This window comes from Aphidius gifuensis, linkage group LG5 (genome assembly GCF_014905175.1).
Source record: "Aphidius gifuensis isolate YNYX2018 linkage group LG5, ASM1490517v1, whole genome shotgun sequence".
Lineage (NCBI taxonomy): Eukaryota > Metazoa > Arthropoda > Insecta > Hymenoptera > Braconidae > Aphidius > Aphidius gifuensis.
Genome location: NC_057792.1, coordinates 7,239,895 through 7,263,320, shown reverse-complemented (window position 1 = coordinate 7,263,320; position 23,426 = coordinate 7,239,895). Strand labels below are relative to the sequence as shown.

At 26.5% G+C, this 23,426-nt stretch overlaps 1 protein-coding gene across 3 annotated transcripts in view; it reads left to right on the top strand.

Moving 5' to 3' along the window:
* The first annotated feature begins 3,674 nt into the window (after window positions 1-3,674).
* The window catches only part of LOC122857430 (ras-related protein Rab-37-like), a 38,155-nt gene continuing 18,403 nt past the window's right edge, over window positions 3,675-23,426 (top strand). Inside the window, exons 1-4 of one of the 3 annotated variants that reach the window (XM_044159600.1) lie at window positions 3,675-4,010; window positions 9,305-9,376; window positions 16,313-16,555; window positions 21,581-21,688. In XM_044159600.1, coding sequence (XP_044015535.1) covers window positions 9,314-9,376; window positions 16,313-16,555; window positions 21,581-21,688 — 414 coding nt within the window. In that variant the 5' untranslated portion in view covers window positions 3,675-4,010; window positions 9,305-9,313. Of the gene's footprint in view, window positions 4,011-7,251; window positions 7,277-9,304; window positions 9,377-15,909; window positions 15,954-16,102; window positions 16,144-16,312; window positions 16,556-21,580; window positions 21,689-23,426 lie in introns of those variants that run through there. The other 2 variants (XM_044159601.1, XM_044159602.1) reach the window with 2 other exon arrangements.

Sequence of the window (23,426 nt, the reverse complement as noted above, 5' to 3'; positions counted from 1 at the left end):
TAAAATACAAATAAAGCTTAAAAAAATAAATCAAACTAAATTCTTTGTGTAGTATGTTGGTCTTAATTTTATATTTTGAGTCTTTTTCTTTTATATCCGATAAATAATTGATTTAATTGTTTGAATTCATCAGTTGATTTCGTTTGTTTTTTTGGTTTCTTATTTGCACCGAATAAAAGTAAAAATGAGTTACTTTCGTATACAAAAATTAAGGATTTTTGTTTTGATGTTATTAAATAGTATTTAACTAATTTAAATAATATTTATTTCAACTTTATCATAAATAAACGACATTGTATTTTTTATGCTCGTGAAAGCAATATCTATAGAGGCAAAAAGCGAATCACCGTTAATTTCAGTGACCCACTTGAAAATACGTCCTACTAAGTAAAAGATAAAAATTACTTTTACAATCGTGCTTATTGTTATACATTGTTTTAAATATTTCATTGACATAAAGGAAAAATTAATATCAAACATGAGTATATTAGCAGGTCGAATACGTAGTAAGAAACAAAATTGCAATTTAAAATATTGCAAATGTAAAACTAGATCAGCAATATTCATTAGATGTTAATTGAAAATCGAGAATTTGAGATCGAATTTTAAAATTGAATAATTGCAAAACGTAAATTTTAATAAATAAAAATAATTCATCAGAATTCAATAAAATGTTCAATTAAATCAGAGAAAAACGTTGATTTAAATTTAAATAAATTTTTGTATTTCACATTTTTAATTTAACCGCATTTGAAATGTTCATTTTCTAAAGGCTTGAAGTTCAAACAACATTTTTTTTTGATAACAAGTACCTGCTGCAATAAATATAATGAAAGGTAAAAATCTATAATGAATTAATAAAGATAATGAAAATTTATTACTATATTTAATTTATTTTAAAATTTTAATACATAAACAACTCGTACGACAACAATGTAACGTTTTATTGATAATTATAATTTATACAAAAACAATTCTTAATTTAATGATAGCTTATCATTTGATTCAAAAGTTATATAATTGAAAAATCGTATTGAACCAAAATTGAATTTATATTGTATCGTTTTTTTTTGTATGATTACAAACATGCTGATTTACACTGTTTTAGTAATTTTTATTCTTCCATTGAAGTATATTTTTATCACCATTATCTCTCTGATTTATTTTATATTTTTTTTTTTTTTTTTCAATTAATATTCATCACCGTATTTATTACCGGTGATAGCGTTGAACCCAACGATAACACAATATCATAATTAGGAGTAGACATTAATGATAAATAATGATAGATAATATCTCTGCAGTCTTCTTCCTCCTACAATTTCATGACACTGAGTTTCCCAATGCATCTTAAAATATATAAATGTCTGACCAGGGGTAAAATTACAATTTAATTTTTCGTCATTTGGTGTTGTTTTATGACAGTTTTGGTCAGACATCACATTTTAATATGCATTGGGAAACTCAGTGTCATGAAAATAGAAGGAAGGAGACTGCAGAAACCAAAATATTTAGCTAATAAAATATACGGATTGATGATACGCTGCTAGGATGAAGCGCCGAAAAAACGTCCATTTTTTTCTCAAATCTCAATTAGTACAAACTTAAAAAAATATCATTGAAAATAAATAGTCGATTATCACATAAATTTAAATAAACCATTTGTAGAGATAAACAAAACATTATTTGATAATGGTACGACAGACTATTTATCACAAATTTCTGCTTCTAATTATGATGTTGTATCATCATTGGGTTCAATCATACAGAAAATGATAAGAACAAACAATTATCAATGATTTATTCAGCAACAAAAAATAAATATAGAGACTATATTTAATGATGATTGATGTTATTATTCAAGACTCAAGAGTAATTTATGTTAAAAAACGACGTGAATAATTTGGCAATGAGCATCGCCAGGTTGGACCATTTACCATTTGTAACTTTCTGAAAATTGAAAAAAATAATGTATTAATTTGAATGATAAATGATCATCATCAATAATGACAATATGAAATTTTTAATTTTAATTTATTTTTTTGTAATTTTATGTATTTATTATTTACCTTTGAGTCTGTGGATTATTGGACATCACACAATCCTGAATCCTCAGATAGTCCATTCTAACAAAAAAAGAAATACATATATTAATTATTAATTTAAATAAATAATAAATTTTTTTTGTTTTTTTATAAATAAATATTTGTATTTTAAGCTGAAAAATATTATGTTTTTGAGACAATAACAAATTTACTTAATATTTTTTTTATGATTACTAATTAGTTATCAAAATACAACTCACATGATGATTATTTTCAGGATAAATTCATGTAATATTGTTGATATCATTGTCGTCACTTGATAATGGTAGTTCTTCTTTTTATTCATTTCTGGATTTTTTTTATTTTTTATTCCTGGATATTCTAATTGTAGTACTGAAAAGAAATTAAAATTTATTATTATTATTATTATCATTATTATTATTATTCTTATCTGTTTCTTTTTTTTTTTTTTTTTTTTTCCTCTGTAAAAAATTGAATATATTTTTTAAAATAATAATATATGAATACTTAAGCTATCAGTGGGTTTTTTTTTTTTTATTTAATTGATAATGTAAAGTTCCAAGAAAAAATAAATTTTTTCTTTTCGAGACACAAAGTATACTCAAATAGTGGGTGTGAAAATTCCTGTGCTTTTTTTCTATTTATTTTTTTGCTTGAAGTTATAAACTATTGAATTTACCAAAAAAAAAACTGATGAAAAGAATGACTTTAATTGATATTTTAAAAAACTGATGAAATAAATTAATATTAAAAAAAAAACTATTAAAAATTTGATTAAGCTTACCATCTCAATTACTTGTAAAGAAATTACGAAAACCATCTAAAATGTGGATTTGATATGCACACTTATTTAAATAATTTAATATTTATATTTTAAATATATTTTAATTATAAAAAACACAATATTTATTTATTACTTAAATAAATTAATGTTGTCTTGACTATTTTAAATAATGTTGAAATGACAAAAAATTATCACTGGTGATGTGGCAAAGCTTTGCCACATCACCAATAAAAGTTTAGCTATTTTCTGAGAGTACCTTCGAGTTTGGTGGCCGGACACTGAGTGAACCCGAGTAGTTTTTTATTTTTCTAATGTATAGCAATGTATAGTTCTTGAGTCTAGCCAACGTGTCATCACCACATCATCGACACATCATCACCACACCTTTTTTTTAATTTCCTGTGACCAATTGTTTCCTTATCTCTTATTTCTAAAAAAATTAAATTTGGCTGTAAACAATTAATTTCGTCATTTGATGTGAACGTGTACTCTATTTTTATTAAATATTAAATATTATTAAATAGATTTAATAATATTTATCTATTGATGCACAAATAAAATAATTACTAAATGCAAAAACAAATGAATTATTAATAAGGCAAGAACTAATCAAATGAATCGAAGCAAGGCTTCATTTCTCGTTTTTTTTATGCGAATAAAAAAAAATCAAATAAATATTATCCCGCCAATTTTCTACAACACGTGTTTATTTTTCAGGGACACTAAAACTCTATATACAAATGACGCAACAAAAGACCGAGTATCGAGCTATATCATGACATTGTATTAAACGCATGCGCAATCAAAAATAAGTCCAATGTCCTAGTCTACTGACGTCAAGTTTCCCTGAGAGTGCCTAACCCTTAAAATTTTTCATTTCAATTCGTTTAAAATATCTCAAATTATAGCCAATAATAATAAAACAAATATTTAATTATGAATTATTTCATAAGTTGCATCAAGTGATTATTAATAATTTGATTATAGAATATATTTCTGTATTTTTAAATCCTGTTTAAGTGAGTTTTATAATCAGTTTTTTTTTTTTTTGTGTCACGCGAAATTTAGGAATATCTTTACAGGAAAGTTTTTGTTTTTTACCAGCAACCTACATTCCACTCTATATTTATTTTTTTTTAATTTTCATCGAACAATATCAGGTAAATAAATTAATTATATTTTAAAACATAAAAAATTTTGTATATTTATTTATTATAAATTATTGTATTAGATATTTTTGGAAATTATTCATATCAATAAAATTTGTATATTAAACAAATAATTACAACATTTTTTTAAAGTTTTTTTTAATTTTTTTTTTTTATTAGTTTTTTTTAATAGTTTCGCGCTGGAAATGTTCATATCGATTAAATTCTTTATATAACAAAAACATGTTTTACCAGTCGAGTAATCGTGATGATTAGGTACAGTGGGTAGCAATATGACTAACTCATGTTGAAATTTACTTACGAGACAAAATCGATCACCTGTTGTATATATAACATATACAATTTATACCCGCATATGTTTTTTTTTTCCAGTCATATATATACACTCATGCATCAATAAATAGAACTAATTACAGAATGTTTTAAACTTCTCGTATACATAATATGTATATATAATATGTAAATAAAAATAGAGTTACTTGTTTATTGTTGATATTTAATTAGATGCTTCATTGATATCAATTTTCTGGTGTGTAAATTAAAACACGATTGCAAATATAATTTTTTGAAAATTTTATTTAAATAATATATAATTACAAGAAATGAGAATGTTAGTTCGAATAATATTTCTGGGATCTTATAAAATTCTTTGACATAACATTTTTTCATATACTGTTATTTACAAACACATCGAAAAATAAATAACCCGTGTAGGAATCGCCAAGCATGGAAACATGGCCATACACTGGCCGATAAACGGCAGCCCATGATTGGTAGCCAAGCAAGGGCCATTAATGGGATATACTTGGCAAACGATCGGTCCATTATTGTGTTGCCAAGATTGGCAGTCTTGTCTTGGCCAACGTCTGGCCATTAATTGGCTGGCCATTCAATGGCTGCCATTCATCGGCCAATTCATGGTAAATGCATTGCTGGCCATTTAATGGCTGCCGTTCATTGGCCGATCCTTGGCAAATTCATGGCTGGCCATTTAATGGGTACCATTCATCGGCCAATTCATGGCAAATTCAAGGCTGGCCATTTAATGGCTACTGTTCATCGGCCAATTCATGGCAAATTCATGGCTGGCCATTAATGGCTACCGTTCATCGGCCAATTCATGGCAAATTCATGGCTGGCCATTAATGGCTACCGTTCATCGGCCAATTCATGGCAAATTCATGGCTGGCCATTTAATGGCTACCGTTCATCGGCCAATTCATGGCAAATTCATGGCTGGCCATTTAATGGCTGCCGTTCATCGGCCAATTCATGGCAAATTCATGGCTGGCCATTAATGGCTACTGTTCATCGGCCAATTCATGGCAAATTCATGGCTGGCCATTTAATGGCTGCCGTTCATCGGCCAATTCATGGCAAATTCATGGCTGGCCATTAATGGCTACCGTTCATCGGCCAATTCATGGCAAATTCATGGCTGGCCATTAATGGCTACCGTTCATCGGCCAATTCATGGCAAATTCATGGCTGGCCATTAATGGCTACCAACCATCAGCTAATTTTTGACAAAAAAAAAAACAAGACAATAGAAAAAAAAAAATCAACAATGGAGCATTAAAATTAAATGAATAAATAAATATATTTGTATTTGAATAATCATCTTCAAAAAAGTCTACCAAGTCTACGAGTGAACTTAATTACTACAAGAGAACAAAAAACTTCCAAAATATATATATCGCGCTCGTGGCTCAGTTAGTTAAAGCATAGGTTTAGTGTAGGTTTAGGTTTTCGGTCGAGAGTTCGCGCCCGGCGAGAGGCAGGAAAAAAAAAACATTTATTATAAAAAAAAACAGAGTTGGACTCGATAATCTATATATGCAATTGAAAAAAAAAATATTTTTTTTATTTTTATTTATAAAAAAATTGATTTCGCAAGTAATGGGCCAATCTTGGCAAATGTTAATGGGCGAATCTTGGCAAATTTTAATGGGCCAATCTTGGCAAATTTTAATGGGCCAATCTTGGCAAATGTTAATGGGCCAATAATGGCAGCCAATATTAGATTGGTGTAACGCGCCAGGCCCGGCGTATGAGTGGCCCATTAATGGCAAAATTTCGCCATGCATCGGCCGTTGCATGGCCGTGTTGTAGTCTCCTACACGGGAACTTCACTGAAGTGTACGCAATAGTCGTAAAAATTCATTATGCAATCACATAAAATTGAAATTACGTTCACCAAAAGCCACAAAGCATTTTGGTTAATTTTGCGTTCTATAATGACAGTATTTATATACATTGTACATTCATGTATTTATCGGCTTTTATCATCATTTTTTTAGATGCTTTTCATATTCCACGAGTGTACTAAAAATATATATGTATACCCAGTTGAAAAAAAAACAATTTCTACTATACCATACAATGATAAATTAGCGAATGCATCTGTGTATTTATTGATATTTTTTTTTACAATAAATGTTTGAAACAAATCCATTGAAAACAGAGATGGAATGATCAGGTGACGAAACAATCATATCGGAAACAAAATGTTGACATAATGTCATATTTTCTGACTTTCTGTTCTAGTCCAAATCTGTACCTGGTTTTTACCTTTTTTTTTTTTTACAATAATTGATCAGATATAAGTAAATTAAAAAACGATGACGACCCAAAACCCTAATTCAAAAGATTGAGTTCCCACAAAAAACATACCGGGCTCCTCTCTATAATTTCTAAAAAAATTTTTTTTTATTAAATCGCAAAACACCTCCTCCCCCCCCCCCTTTCCAGTAATTTTTGATGTGAAAATCTGTTTGTATGTCAAATTGTCAAATTTTTTAAATACTTTTCTGTTTTCACCACTCATTCTCAGTTTTAACGTATGAATCAGTTCAACGCAATGAAAATATGATGTGAAAAAAAAACTTGATATTTCTATAAAAATATTTTTGATGATTATGTTGTTAATAATAAATATCATAATGACTTCGACACAAATTTTATAAATATCTTTATATATAATTGTTTATTAATTACATTATAATTAAAAAAATTTTTAATTTTATTATCATATCTCCGAGTATATATATACACAGCATAATTTATCAAAATTAGCACGCAAATGTACAAGTGCGTGTAGGCGGACAACACGAAAGAGTCAAGGCTAAATAGACAGCGCTTTGATGGCTAGCTCGAACATTATACATATGATATTTTGTAATTTAATATAACTTCAATAACATCAGTAAATCAGAGAAAAACGTCCATTTATTCATCGTCAATTTGAGAAAAAAATTGTAATTATTGTGTATATATATTTATAAAGTGTGTGGATATTTTATTGTTCCAGTTTGTTTTTAAAGCGTATATATACGTGACCTAAATTCGTTTTTTATTTATTCTTTAAATCTTTATTGTGTTGATGATTTAATCAAATACCTCATTAAAACGAATGACAATAATACATTTACAACGTATAAAAATTTCTCTCTCTACTGCGTTATCAATTTGTTTAATTAATATTATTTATTTTTAAAATAATTATCAGTTCTTAGAAAAAAAAATTATTAGTCTTTTAATCATTTTTAAATGATTTTTTTTTTATTTTCAATAATGATTTTAGCTATATGAGATATTAGCCTTGGCATCAATATATTTTTTGTATGAATATATGTATATGTTTTTATACATTTTCATTAGTGTTTTGTGTTTAATAAAATAATCTAATCTCAAAGCTCACATTAAATTAATAAATATATATAAAAAAACACCTGGAGATATAATGAATTTAGTGGTGAGTTTTTTGCTATTTAGTTCATCAAAGTAGTTTGTGAGGTAAACGTGTATCTTGAAAAAAAACAGAAAATTTTATCATAAATTATGAAACGAATTAATTTATTTTTGTTCGTTTTTCTGGGCTTTTGTATAATTCAGGTAAATATAAATAATTAAATTACAAGTTATGATCAACGAAGTAATTACATATGGAAAAAAATAAATGTGAATTTTAAAATTTAAAAATATTTATTGAATTTTTATTTATTTTTAAAGCTCATTTTAATGGTTAATAGTTTTTTTTTTTTTAAATCACAGATAAACAGTTATAAAGTACGGCCTATTGTTGACGATAAATCATTGATGATCACTGAACGTAAAATAAAAGTTAATGAGTTAACCAGTCAAATTGATGATATACTTTCAAAAGCTGAAGTTTTTTTATTTAACGAAATGAAATATTATTTTCGTAATAATGTAAATATGTTTAAAAATATTTCTAAAAAAATTGATTCAATGAATTTTATTGATGATCAAGAAGATGATGTTTGTCGTGACAAAATAATGGATGATTTTCATCAATTAGATATTGATGCAAATCAAGGTATAAAAAATTGCTATGACAAGGAGATTTTAAAATTCAGTAATATCATTGAAAGTATTACTTTGGTAAATATTTATAGTATTAAATTAATTTTCAGTCGTTAAACTTTATGCAATAATAAAAAATTAAATTTTATAATTAATTATAATTTAGGATGGATTGGGTATACATTCACAGCTAGACAATAATAACGATGACATGTTGAATTCAATTGAAGATAAAATTCGTTTATTTGAAAAGAATATAAAGTTTGTTAAAAATGGTTATGAAGATACATTTAAAATTGATATGCTTGTATGTTGTTCAGACGTTGTAGTGGATTATGTAGAAGCAGCTGAAAGAATGATAAAAGAAGGCGATGAATGTACAAATCATAGTAATAAAATAAAAGATTAAAAAAAATATGGTTATCTAATTTTTTGATTACAAGTCGTAATGACCCAAAATGTGTCATGTTAACTCGTAATGTTTTTTAATTTTATTTTAAATAATTATAGCGTAATATTTTTAGCAATATATGATGTAAATATTATTGCAATTCCAATGACAAATTAGTATCATTGACACCAGGATAATTTGACACAATGTTCTTTTCAACAATTATAATGATTAGTATAATTATTTTGATAATAAATAATTTTTCTATGGGTTATTTTTACGTGAATTATTTTGCCATGAGCCGTTATGGTTGGGTTATTTTGTCGTGGACCAAAGTCACGTGTCACCAACTTTTTTAAATGTCATTTTAATATTATTTTTATATATGACTGTATATGTAATTTCCTTAGAATTTTTAATTTTTAATTTTGACTTCATGAAAGTAATTAATTTTTTTTTCGAAATTTATATCATTAAAAAATTCATACAATTATTATTATCATATTTAAAAGTATACAATCATTACTATTTTCATGTGTTTGTTCAAGTGTTTCTATTTTTTTTTCAGACAGGAAAAATGAGAGGAAGCGAAGAAAATTCGAGTAGAATGGTCACACTACCAGTATCAACATCACTCAGTGTAAATATAATTTTGCATATATTATTAACGAGAAAAAAAAATGCATGCATTCTCAAGAAGGAAAAAAATTTGAAAAAAAGGTTCACTTAAAAAGTCACTTAACGATTAAGAATCGACAAAAATTCTCTGATAAATCTTTTTAATTTCCTTGGAGAAGTTTTGTTCTTAAACGCGTATTTTCTTCGTTAAATAATAGTATTAAATTGTAAACGAGGATTGAGGAAGGTACAATTTTCTCAAACAAAGAAAAATGTTTTCGTCTTTAAGCTGCTCATTGGTTAAGGATCAACACGATTTTCTACTTTCATTATATTCTTTACTTAAATAAACCGTCAGATTCAAATATACATAGAAAAAACAGATAGCAGTTTCTTTATGGAAGAAAAAAATTTCAACGTTTAAATATGCTTTGTTTTAGACAAACTTTAAGAATGTTGTTGCATGACGTTCGTAGTTGAAATCAATAAATAACAATATTTCAAAAAAAATTCTATGGTTGTTTTTTGGAGGCATTTATCACTCATAAACCTTTAATTTGAATACTGATCGGGAAGTCTTAAATAGAACAACTTATTCTTCTCTAAAACAAGTCAACGACTCGTTACGATGAAACTAGATCCAGTAGTGTCAAAGAATTTCCATTCTAAATAACATTTACTTTTTCTTCAACGAAGAATAAACGTGTTATAGAAAACTATTTCTTCTTCAAAGCCTTTGATTTTCTTTTTCAAGTAAATTTGATTGATTGAAGAAATATTTTTCTCGAATGAAGAAATTTTCCTTCCATAAAGAAATTTTTCTTGCATGAAGTAAGCTTCTTTATTCAAGTAACGTTTTGATGGGTACAACCTTAAATTTTTTTTAGTGCAAGCTTATAAAATACCGAATAAAATGTGCAAAAGCTTTTTTGTAAAAGCAAAAAATTATTCATTACTAACTATTTACACAATTGCTTTACTCTTTTTTTTCTTGAACCACTTTATCATAACCGAATAAAAAATATAATAATATCTGAAGGTATAGATGAATTATTTTCCGAGAAAAGGAAAATATTTTTCTTTAACAAAAAAAAAAAAAGAAAAAAGAAATTTCCTTTTAAGTGGTAGTAGTAGTATATATAGAAAGTGGACAGAGATCGATGCATTCTGTGAGTTTTTCTACGAACAGTATTACAAGGACAAATAGATCTCATTTCATCGAATTTTTTTTTACCCGAGCGAAAAGAGTTGATAAAACACGGGTCCGCAATCAAACAGCCAATCTTATTCAGCCTGTCGATTCATTGATCCTTTTCAAGTAAAATAGACCTTAACTTTCTCAACAACGTATATAAAAAAATATATAAACTTTATCAACTTACATCCAGGAAATTGTTGAACTATATATACATATATATTTTATTATTATTTTGTTTTTTATTTTGAAAACGATTCATATCTTTTCAGTTTTTTTCAAATTTTTGCATTTTTTTTCTCTCGTGAAGGATGTTCATTATATGATTTATCCTGTCCATAAAACTGAGTGTTACAGTTTTCTAAAATACGAAAAAATCCAAGTGTATCCCAAGTTCCAAGATGAGTTGAACATGCACTTTTCAATTGTTTTAAATTGATAATTCAAAACAAAATTACACGAATATTTGTTTCACTGTCAGTATTCGTTAAAATTTTTTAAAATTCTTGATAACTTTGAAAAATTTTCTACAGCTCGTCAGTTACTTTACATAACTTTAACTGGGCCTTCCGGGGTATCAATAATTGTATATACATATATCATACTTTATTGGAATTAAAAAAAAAAAAAGACTAAAAAATAAGTACACTTAATGAGTTTTTTTAAAAAGTTAAATATAATATTAGATTTTCAATTTAGTTGGGTTGATGATGGATATTTTGGTAGGGGTGGGGCAGACACCCTTCAAGCTTGAATGATCTCCCCATCAAAAACGAATGGGGCGGTCGGAAAGACGAAATGAAATGGAGGGCGCGCAAAAGTCAAATCAATGAGTCAATTCAAGTGGTGTACAAGTACTGAATAAACTCAGCAAATTTTAATGAATACTGAGAAAAAGAAAATTCTCTTATGAAATATTAAAAAGTAATAAATAATAATAAGATATCTTTTGATGAAATTTCATGGGAGTTGAGGAACAAAGCTAATAGGCTGGGATATGTATAAAAGTTTGTTTTTTTTAATAATGATTTATTTCTTATAATTTTGAGTCCTGACTTGTTATTTTGATATGGACATTGTAATTATTATAGACATTTATTGTGATATAGATAATGAATTAAAAGCATGGTTATATGTTTGTAAGTTATAACTGACAAATTAATAAGTCAGGTACATTTTATAAATGACAATTAGTAGTCCAGTAAAAGTTACAGTTTGTATTACTTGATTTAAATTTTTCCCGCCTCAAAATGGCTACGCATAAAAAAATAGTCAAACTATTTAAAACTGTTTTTTTAAGACTCGGGGGTGATGAATGTAGTACTTGTATTATCGTGGAAGATAGCCATCGATATACACTTAAATTAAACACTATATATTTTCCAACAAGCACCTGAGAATAACCTCAATTAAGGTTGAATGTAAGTCCCATAGTCGGACGACTTTTTTGAGCTAAAAGGGCACGCTCCGACCCATGCTTTCATAAAATAAATAAGTCCCTTTATGCTCAAAATCTATGTCCTTTACTATAACATCTGTAGTAGTATGTGTGTACCCGGCCTATACGAACACACACAAATACGACTACAGCAATAAAAAGAAGTAAATTTCGGAGTTAATTAATCATTTGCGATTGAATATCTTCTAAAAAAACCGTCGAAATTGATAATTTAAAAAAAAAAAATTTCGCAATTGAAAAAAGTACAAATCTAAATCAAATTTAGTATTTTCGAGTAGAAGGTTTAGTCGATACAGATCAAAACGTGGGTTTTTCCGTTTATGGCCGTGTTAAATCGGTCAATTTTATTTCACGGTTGAAAAATCTGAAAAAATTCTAGCGAATAGAGAATTATTTTAGCTAGCGATTAAAAAAAAAATTAGCAAAATCGAGTAGAGGGAACTCGTGTTTACATTCAACCTTAAGTCATGCTTTTAATGTGCACGTAATCAACAGTCTCACATGAAACTTTAATGTGTGTTAATGTGTTAGATTGTCGCACTCGAGTTATTCATTTCGAATGGATCTCGATAAAACAAAAAAAAGATGAACTGAAGAATAACTTATGTTTTAAAACATAAGTTACAATTGTAACTTCTTTAATTATATTATTTATTTTTATAATACGTTTATTAAACTTATTTCTGTAACACAAAGTTTTATTTGGCGTCGTTCACTGGTAGAAGCGAGGGAAAAATGGGAAATAATTAACGCAACTCGCAAGACCTAGCGGTCATCTTTTAACTATAATTTTTAAGATTTGAAAAATGTCAAATTCAAAATTTAACATTTTTTTAAGTGTTAATTTTATGTGTAAAATAAATTGACATTTTTTTAGATGTCAAACTTACATTTTTTCGAATTTTTAGTATTTTTACATTTTTTCAGATGTTAAAAATGAAAAAATGTTAAATTTCCATTTAACACTTGAAAAAATGTTAAAAATTTGACATTTTTATCTTAACATTTACATTTTTTTTACATTTTACATTTTTTTTTTTTACTGTGTACTCTCTGTTACTTCAGGATTTATTTCCTGATATATTTCTTTTTCCCAGTCTCTTATACATTATATAAAAAATGCTCCCCAACGTTACCCTACTAAACCCCTAAAAAGATATTTTTGCATTTCTCGAAAAATGCTCCCCAACGTTACCCTACCAAATTCCTAAAGAGATACTTTTGCATTTTTTCAAAAAAATGCAACCCAACGACAACGCAATTGGGACCCAATGCAGTTATCCAATTTTCGTCTACCCAACAAAAACCGGACTAGGTCCCAATGCCGTGTTGGGAGGACTTCTAGTCGGGATAAGTCCTTTCTTTTTTACATATGGTGCCCCATATCTGCCAACTTTAGATAAACAATATTCAAATATTTTTAAATATGATGAAATAATATTCATCAACGAAACAATGACATGTCAGAACTTAAATGTGTCTCGTAATGAATTTCCCATTGAATAAATATTTTTTTTAGTTGATTTTTCACAATGGTTAACAATTTAAAATCTGATCAAAATTTAAAAGTTGCCGCCTTGAGAATTCATGTGTCTATGTGCCCTGAATATACGTGTGTGTATCTGCGTGTGTCGAAACTGATAGATGTTCTGAAATATTGGAGTTTTTTACTTTTAAACTGTTATTGTAAAGTAAAAAGATTTCAAAGCCCTATTAATTTTTATATCAAAAATTTCTTTTTTTTTTCTTTTATAAATCTCTAGTTTTTGGTAAATCTATGAACATTTTTCTTGAAATGGCTAACCAGGTGATAAAAAACTAAACTTGGCTCTACATAAAACCCTATGTTTAATTTCTGAAAAAGTAGTCGACTTTAACAATTAATTAAAAAATAACAAGTTACAACAAAATTAACGAAAAATTCAAGATTGTGTATTGTTATTTCAAGAATTCTTGTTACTACAGAAATTTCAGCAATAGTTTCAGCAATATCATTTTCTACCAGCAATCCAGCACTGGTAACGCCTTAAAAAAACTTACTGCTATAATTCAACAGTTTGATCAAATGTATATAATTGGAAAAAATTCAGCATACAAAAAAATAAAAGAATCAAATAAAATAAAAAAGAATGAAAAAACACATAAGCTATTCAATAATTTTATAATACAAATTTTGGTTTTACTTTTTTGTATGTGTCAATTTACACAAGTACTTGTAAATTATTAAAACTTTTGCACATTTTGAAATTTCATTTTTCACCGCCATGCATGATTTATACTGTAATACTATGAACTCTCGGTTATCCCTCGAGATACATGAAAAAAAATACGTTATAAATCTTTTTCACATGTATCCTATATTCTATATATATAGAAAAAAAAAAAAGTATCTGTATATAAAAAATAAAAATTAAAATGGAAATAAAAATAAAAAAAGGTATACCGACATGCTTGCAAACAAATTACCTCACGTTTCCGTTATAAGCAGATAAATCTTGTGAATTTTATGAAATTTATTTTTCATATTTCCAAAATATTTTTTTTTTCAAACTGTATTAATTATATTTGAGTACGGAAAATGAAAATCATTAAATTAAAAAAATAAAAATAAAGATTAACTTAAATTAAGGTAAACGTGCCAGTTACTGTCCTATATCCGTTTTGGTTTAAATTAATGATTAATAAATAATTTGATACGTTTCGTCCTCTAAATATTTTTTTTATGGAAAATTAACTGTTTGCACACTCTTTAGTAAATATTTCTTATTTTTATTCTGATTTTTAATACCTGAAAACTTATTAAGAAAGCCAGGTATCACATTTTTTGGGTCTAGTTGTAACTAAATTTCCTTAATAGTGGAGCTAGGTGATTGTCAAGTTGGAATAAAGAATCATTCATCATGTAACAGTACAATAAGTCAATTTTTTTTTTCTAAAATAGTTAAATATTATTAACGAACTCACCAATTTAAAAAAACACCTTTTTTTTATCATTTAATATAAAAATCAACTAAGACATGAACCAGGGCATAATTTTTCGAACATTTTTAGTTTATGTCCGAAGTTTCTAACCTCACTTTGAGTCTTATTTAATAATAAAATGTATATTTTTACTAATATTTTTTTTCAATTTCGAATTTAGTTACATTGAAGAACAATTACAGGAAACTTTCACAGCTATTAAAATAGGCGAGCCTGCTTATTTATTTTATTTAAAACAAAAAAAAAAATTATTATCACTTTAATTAATATTTTTCTTTTATTTACTTATAAACGAATTTTTTTTCATACTTTGTTTAGTTAATAAAAGTTTTATACTAAAATGTATTCAATTTTTGCTGCTTGTTTTATCTTAAGGAGGTTATGCAGAAATTACTCTTTTTTTTTAAATATAATGAGAATGTTCTGAAATTTCGTACACAAGTAGATCTTTTCATTCTGAATACAACGGTATAATTATTTTCTTATGTTGATCGGTTAAATTTTTTGTAATTAATAATTGTAAATAATATTTAACATTGGCTCTTACGGAGATTTCAACCATTTTTTTCGGATAGAAAAAATGATGAAAAAGTCTTGAAAAAAATCACACATATACTAGAAACCGAGTTTTATTAATTGCGCGAAAAATTTTCATATGTTGATCGGTCAATTAATGAGAAATTAATTATAAACTTTACAAAAATTAGATGTGGCAACGTATGGCATGTTCAAACACACACACATACCCGCAATCCCATATATTGTACACGGGGCGCAGGCGCTTTTCACTTTATTTTTTTACAGTGTAGCCAGATTTGAGTTTTGTCTGTGACGTCAGAAGCGCCCCGCAACACCCGCGATGAATTTGTGCGTAACCTCCTCAAAAATCATCAGACATAACTGAATCACCATTCACCAACGGACATAGACACCTCGACTCGATTTTCAGGCGGACATAAACTGGTTAATTTATAAATTTTTTTAAATAATTCTTTTTACTTATAAAATTAATAAAAAATGTGATTGATCATTTTTTATCATCAAGAGAATAATATAAATTATTAGTTTCAATTATTTGATATTAATTTTCTTCTGTTTAATCATTTTTCCAGATAAAAAATATGTAAAATTTCTCTTACTTGGTCATCAACTGGTACGTTTACCTTATTCATATTAAAACAATCAAAACAGTGTTCACGTTAGTGATGCCAAATCTTATAATTTATCGATACAGTCTTATAATTTTTTTAAAATTTTTAATCCAATATACATTGTTATTAATTAAAAAAAATTGTTCATTCGATATATTTTTTATGTTTCAGGCAATGATTCATGATGACAGTATGAGTGATGATGTATTCGAAATTGAAACGGACAGTCAAGTAACTGGTTTGACACCTGGTGACCAATTGCTAGCTAGATCAACACCATCACCAACAGGCTATCGTGACTACAAACCACCCATTGAATTACTAAACAACGGATATCATTCTAGTATTACAAGAAACAACAATCGTGTCAGTCCTCGTCGTGAGTTTGCTCGAGATGATGGTGATTTTCACAAGGTATATCTATAAATATATTTTTTCTTTGTATCAATTAACTCACAGCTATCAACATCTTAATTATTAAACAAAAAAAGAAAACAATAATTTTTTGAATATATATTATTTTTCATCATTTGGTTTGTTAAATATTAGTATTAATAAAAAACGAATTGCAATATAAAAGAAATTAAAATCAAATGAAACATAAAAAGAAAAATAAAAAACCAGATATTTGATTCAAGGTCCCCTCCTTGGTAAAAGCAAGTGGAATAATGATCGTGAATACCTGACATGCAGACCTGGGTACGGCCCCCATGGTAGCCCCTCTTTTTTTTTTTTTTTTTTTTATTTCTCTTGAATTCCCCTCTTCCATGTATCACTTCTTTTTTTTCTTTATTTATTTTTTTTTACGGTCAATCATTTCTCATTTCATACATGTCTTCGCTTTGCGTGTTCTCGACGTGATTTTTTTTTTTGTAAATTTTTCATCCCTTTTTAACTACATATATTTTTATAATAATATTTGAAATAAATAATTGATGTATTATACAAAATTGTTCAATTTTACTTTTGTCCTTGCAATTTTTGTGTTGTTTTTTTTCTTTTAAAAGAATTTTCTTTGTTCTGTATGGTTTATTTATGTTGTTTTTTTTTGTTTCATTTGAGGTTAAACGTACTTATCTGAGTTGTAGGTGGCGTTGCTGTTTTTTTTAAATGCAATTTGGATGTTCGACAGTAACCGGTAGTCAGTATAGTTTTCTTATCGTCATGAGCCGGTTTTTACCATTCTTATGCTCTTTGCTCCACCTTGATTTTTTAAACTCGTTGCCTTATTTAACTTCTTCTTGTTCTTTGTATTTGCCGATCTTAGCTGTTTTAAAATAACATAAACTTTTACCATATATTCACGTTAATACATACCGCTTTGGCTGTGACCGAGGTAATATAATACCAAATCATTAAATAAACTTTCTATACTTTTATATCAATAATCATCCTATACATAATAATAGTTGAAAGTTTTCTTTTTTATATTTATAAAATATAAAAGTATTTCTATTGATTTTATTATTATTTATTATTTTCACTTATTATAAAAATATTTAAATGTTTTTCGTTCAACTTTTAGGTAGAAGTATTTTTTTTTTTTTTTTTGTGTTTTAAGGTATTAAACTTGGGTCAGGCAAATTATATATCACGATTCACGGGTTCGTTGAAATTTTTCGTAATGAAACTTAAAGCTCCCTTGTATTTTATTGATTCCCACTATGAAACTATAATATCATGTTATGGGATGGATTCATTCAACTCTTAAATTTTAAACTTCAACGATGATACCTTCCCATTTACAAATTGCGAAGCGGAAACGTGGCCGTAAATTTGCTGATCAACGGGGATCGATGATTGGCAAACGCCTGGCCCATTCTTGTGTTACCATGATTGACCTACCTCTGGCCATTAATTGGCTTGCCATCTTTGGCATCATGATTCATGATTAACAGCCAAGTATCGGCACTTGAATGGCAGGCCATCTGACCATCTACTTGGGTACCATATTGACAACGATGAATTATCTAGTCATAAATAACGCCAAGAGTTGACCGATGATTGGCAGACATTAATTAATTATTGAATGGCCAAGACACGATCTCTGATCATTGGCTGATTATTATGATGTAGCTAAGGAATTAATGTTGCCAAGGAATTAGTTATGTGGTAAGCTACATTAATTTCTTATTAATTGTTTCAATAATATACCTCATGCCAAGTATGAAATTAGTATATACATTCATCATAAATATTTCTAACAATGTTAATATTTCAGTTTACACCCATGTAAAAAGTATACTTCATCATGAAGTCATAATGGACTTTATCCTGAATTGACCATGATTATTCATCTAAGTGCACATATACAATCAAGTCCGCTCTATAAAATTTTAAAATATTGTCTTTAAAACGAAGAAATTGTTATTACCAGTCATGGAAATATTCTTTTCCTATATGTGACATATCACGTCGTTGTTATTAGTGTATATTTATTTCGATGAATATACGCTTGAAAGTCCAGTGGAATGCGATTAAGCATTGCTTGAAGATATTTTTTTTTACGTATACATATAAAAGAAGCATTGGCAAGGCTGTCTGGCTTGAGCACCCATCTGGCAGAGTGGCTTACTCGCATACAAATTAAGTTATACCATACGTGTCTACATATATTTATTTGAAGTTCCAAACTTATATAGATACAAACTCCAATATCAACTACAATTACATCATTAATATTTAAAAACAAGTTTGTTAGAATTTCTAGTTAATATTTAAATTATTATTTCAATAATCATCAATTAATTAGGAATAATGTGGAAGGAATAATATCAAGGTATATAATAAGGTAGACTTTAGATTAATTATTAATTATTTTCTTTAATCAAAGCTATACGTATAGGGAGACCGTGTCAATGCTATATGTATATCAGACAAGAGTCCCAATTAGATTGAGTAACTCAAGTATATAAAACATATCGACGCAACATTAATTCCTCATTCTTTTGTTCAAATCATACTTCCAGCATCCGTCATTTATTCCAAGAAAAATATTTCGGTTACGCCGCATGCATCACCTCATGCGACTACATCATACTCACATACATACACACCATCTCATTCTAATAAACGAAATATATTTAATCTCTATTTCGTTTCATTATTACTTCTTGTTTATTCTACAGAAATAAAATCATATTTTCTACAAAGTTATATTATTATTTTTTTTAATAATTATTTTTGAAAAAAAAAAATAATAATACTTAATGCAATTACGTAATATATTTTTATTTATATATATGCATTTTTTCAATATTTAGTATTTTTTAAAATTGAAATATTATTTCTGTTTTTATTATTTATTATCATAATTTTATTTTTTATTATCGCTATTTCGTGCGCACGCTCAAAAAATAAAAACTGACGTGGTCTCACGTAAACACGTTTCATACTGATATGCCTGGGTATTCTTATCTTGTTACCACTCAGAAGGAATTTATAAATATATAGATAGACTTGTGATGGTCAACAAAAAATCAACAAGTTTAATAAAAAAAATTTCATAAATGTTTTTTTTTTTTTTAATTTTATTCTAAAAAGAAAATAATATATTGCAATATAAAATATAATTTTTTCTTTCCACTAAAATATTCGAATAATTTATAAACGATCGTTTTATTATTTTTTTTTAAATATATTTTTGAGTTTTATTATATATTTTTAAATTTTTTATAATATATGATTTTCTTTCTCTTTGATGTTGCGACAATGTTGAGATTACATTTTTATCACTGGACTGCACATGACAATCTTTAAATTAGCATACAAATATTTGTGGCCTCGTCAAACGTGCGCACATTCTGTCTATGAAAGGTAATGCAAAATGTTACGCGTCAATTATATATTTACATATTATATGTTAACGATTAAAAAAAAATTTTAAATACCACTTTGATATAATATTATACGAGTTTTCATAAGACGCTACTACAAACAATAGTTCAGAATAATTATTTATTTTTCTTTTGTTTTTATTACTGAGTGTTGAATTACCCAATGTGGAAGAGTATACAACATGGCCAATCATTGGCCGATGCTTGGAAAAATTTTGCCATTAATAAGCTAGGCCTGGGGTACGCCATCAATGATTTATTGATATTTTCCAAGATGAGCCCATAATATTCCCCAAGGTTGGGCCCTAAATACTTTCCAATACTCAGTCAATAAATGGCTGACTGATGACCCCAATATTAAACAATTTTTTCAATCAAATTAAACAAATTATAGACAATTATTTAAAGTAATTATGATTGAAGAATATCTATCGATATATGTTATTTAATTTTATCTGAACTTAAACCAGGGTTTTTTGAGTGACATCCTGAAACGTTACCACTTGCCCGCATAAAACTTAACTGGTATTAGACGATTCAGACGTTAAATAAGGTGGATGGTTGGTAAGAAATTGGTTGTATTAGTTGTTTATAGGAAAAATTATTGGAGTATGTATATCAAAATAAAATGAATTGGTGTATTTTATAAAGAAAATCACTTCATTACTAACCATAAATGTTATCAATAGTCAGCATATAGACATGATTTTGTTATTTGGTTTTTTTTCAACGTAAGGCTCGTGTTCGTCATCTTTTACTTGATTAAAATATTATGATAAACATTTAATTGACCATCATGTAATTCATTAACATCTTGCTCAATGTTGGCTTTTAATTCTTATCATTTTTTGTTTTTTTTTTTTATCAATATCATCGTCATTATTAACCTTAATGTTTTTTAATTTCATTTTTGTTTGTGAATCGATATCAATATATCATCATCACTATTATCAGTGAAATTTTCTTGATGATTATTTTCCTCATAGTCATTGTGAGGGGACAAAAACTTTTCATCGTATTTTGATTTTTGCTTCATGGATTGATTAATTTTTTTATAATCATTTATCGTTTTTTTCATGTTTTTTGGATTCGTTAATTTAAGATGAAGAGTCATGAGTTCACCATTTTTTGAAACATATATGCATATTATTCAGTCATCTTTTAAACTCTAAAAAAATTTTTTTTTTTGTTTTTAATAAGCACTGATAAACATGTAGGTTATTGGAAAAAAAAAAAAAGAGTTTATCGATAAATCGTGGCTGGAACATTTACATACAAATATTTTTTCTTTTACTTTTTAAAAATGCAAGAAGCAAATAAAAAAAAACAACACGTATTCTAATCAGGTTTATAACACTATTCAACTTTTATCCTGATGCATTTAAAAAAATAAAGTTATCACATCAGCTTTATACAGAGAATATTTTAAACTTTTAAAGCCGTTGAAATACTGCTGAGATATTTTAAATTACAAAAAAATAATAACTACAAGTTTTCTAAAAGTTAAAAATAAAATAATTCGTAAATTTGCATAAAAAATATTTTAAATTTTGACTTTTGTTTGATGTAATTAAAGACAATATTTATTTATTTATTTTTTCAGACAATTTTACTTGGTGATAGTGGTGTTGGAAAAACTTCTTTATTGGTTCAATTTGACACTGGTAAATTTCAGAGTAATTTTGCAGCGACAGTCGGTATTGGATTTACGGTAAGCAATGTATTATAAATATATTTAAAAAAAAAAACTGTCTATGTTATTGTGAACGATGCATTTTAAAATATCTAGAAAAATTAATTACTTTATCGTGTTATAAACATGAAAGATAATTATAAATATTTTAATACTGATTTAATATGTACAAATAGATTTTTAAGTTATTTAATTGACTATGTATTCCAAGCGTGGACGAGAAAAAAAAACGAACACAAGGGTCTACATCGTATAGATATGAAAATAAAAAGGGTTCACTTTCGACAGAAATATACCCTTCTTGAGCAACTTTTTTTTTTTATTATTAGTTTAAAGTTTTATGTAAAAGCCTATATAACACCACACAGTGATTTACACAAAGTGATGTACACCCTTATGTTTTAATATTTTGCATACATTGTTTATTAATAATAAAAAAAAAAATCTCAATGTTTATATATATAGTTGAAACTTTTAACTGATAAATGTACAGATTTGTGTTTATTATTGCCTCATAGATAGAATCGATCAAAAAATATTAAAAACAATTTTTTAAACGAAAAGAAGGCTTTAATTTGTAGAGTCAATAGACTTTCAACATTGATTTAAGTTTTTCTAGACTTTTTTGTATTAATTTTTTTCATGACAAAAATACCAAAAATAACATAATAGTAGGTAAGCTTGAAATAGTTTTTTTTTCCTTTAACGATGAGCTGTTATTACTTATTAGTAAAGCAACAAAAATAAGAATTCGAAAAAAAATCTGTTAACTTTTTTAAATATTCACTCAACAAGACTTCAATATTATAATACAATTATTTTAATAACTCCAATCCTGTAATTAGTAATGATATTTGATCTGAAATCTATTATTAATAATTAGTAATTATAATTTTAAAACCAATGAAAACAAATAATAAATACATTCAAGAAAATCAATTGTTCCATCATAATAATAATAAAAGTTTTTTATTCTCTCAATAAACAATAAATAAATTGTAAAAAATAATTGAATTATTCTTGATTTTATTTTTTACAAGATCACGAAAAAGTCATTAATTAAAAAGCTAAAAATATACACAAGTACTGCAGTCACTGTGATATTTGTTGACGCTAATTAAGGACAAAGAAGATTTTATATACTTTACTATTCAATAACACTCGTTTAATCAATGCCCATTTAATTAACAAGACATTTTATTTTCTCGATCGACAAAATATGTCGACATATTTAATCGAATAATATATTTATATTTTTTATTCAAATTGTCTTTATAATAATTTACAATGTATTATTATTATTTTGTATTTAAATACTTTGACTTTTAATTTCTTTTTTTTTCTTTCGTATTATAATAAAACCTAAATGATTAATTTTATTAGCATGATTCATGCTCGAAATATTACGATACAATTTTCATGTTTTTTAATGATGCTTTTATTCAGATTTTATTTTAAAGGGAATTGAAAAATTATCTGTTGATTTATTACCGTCACTTACTCTCTTCTCTTTGTGTTTATAAAAATCTTAAATTTTAATCGTTACTCAGAATCATCAAAAAAAATTTTTTTTATAGAAAAATATATAATAATACTTTATATATTTTATTTAGAAAAATATATTATTTATTTTGTTTATATATTTTTACTTTTTCAACAAATAAAAAAAAATATAAAATGCAAAACAATATGACTTTTAAATAAATGGAAAATCTATTAATGAAATTTCTGGGTTTATATTTTTCATTATCATATA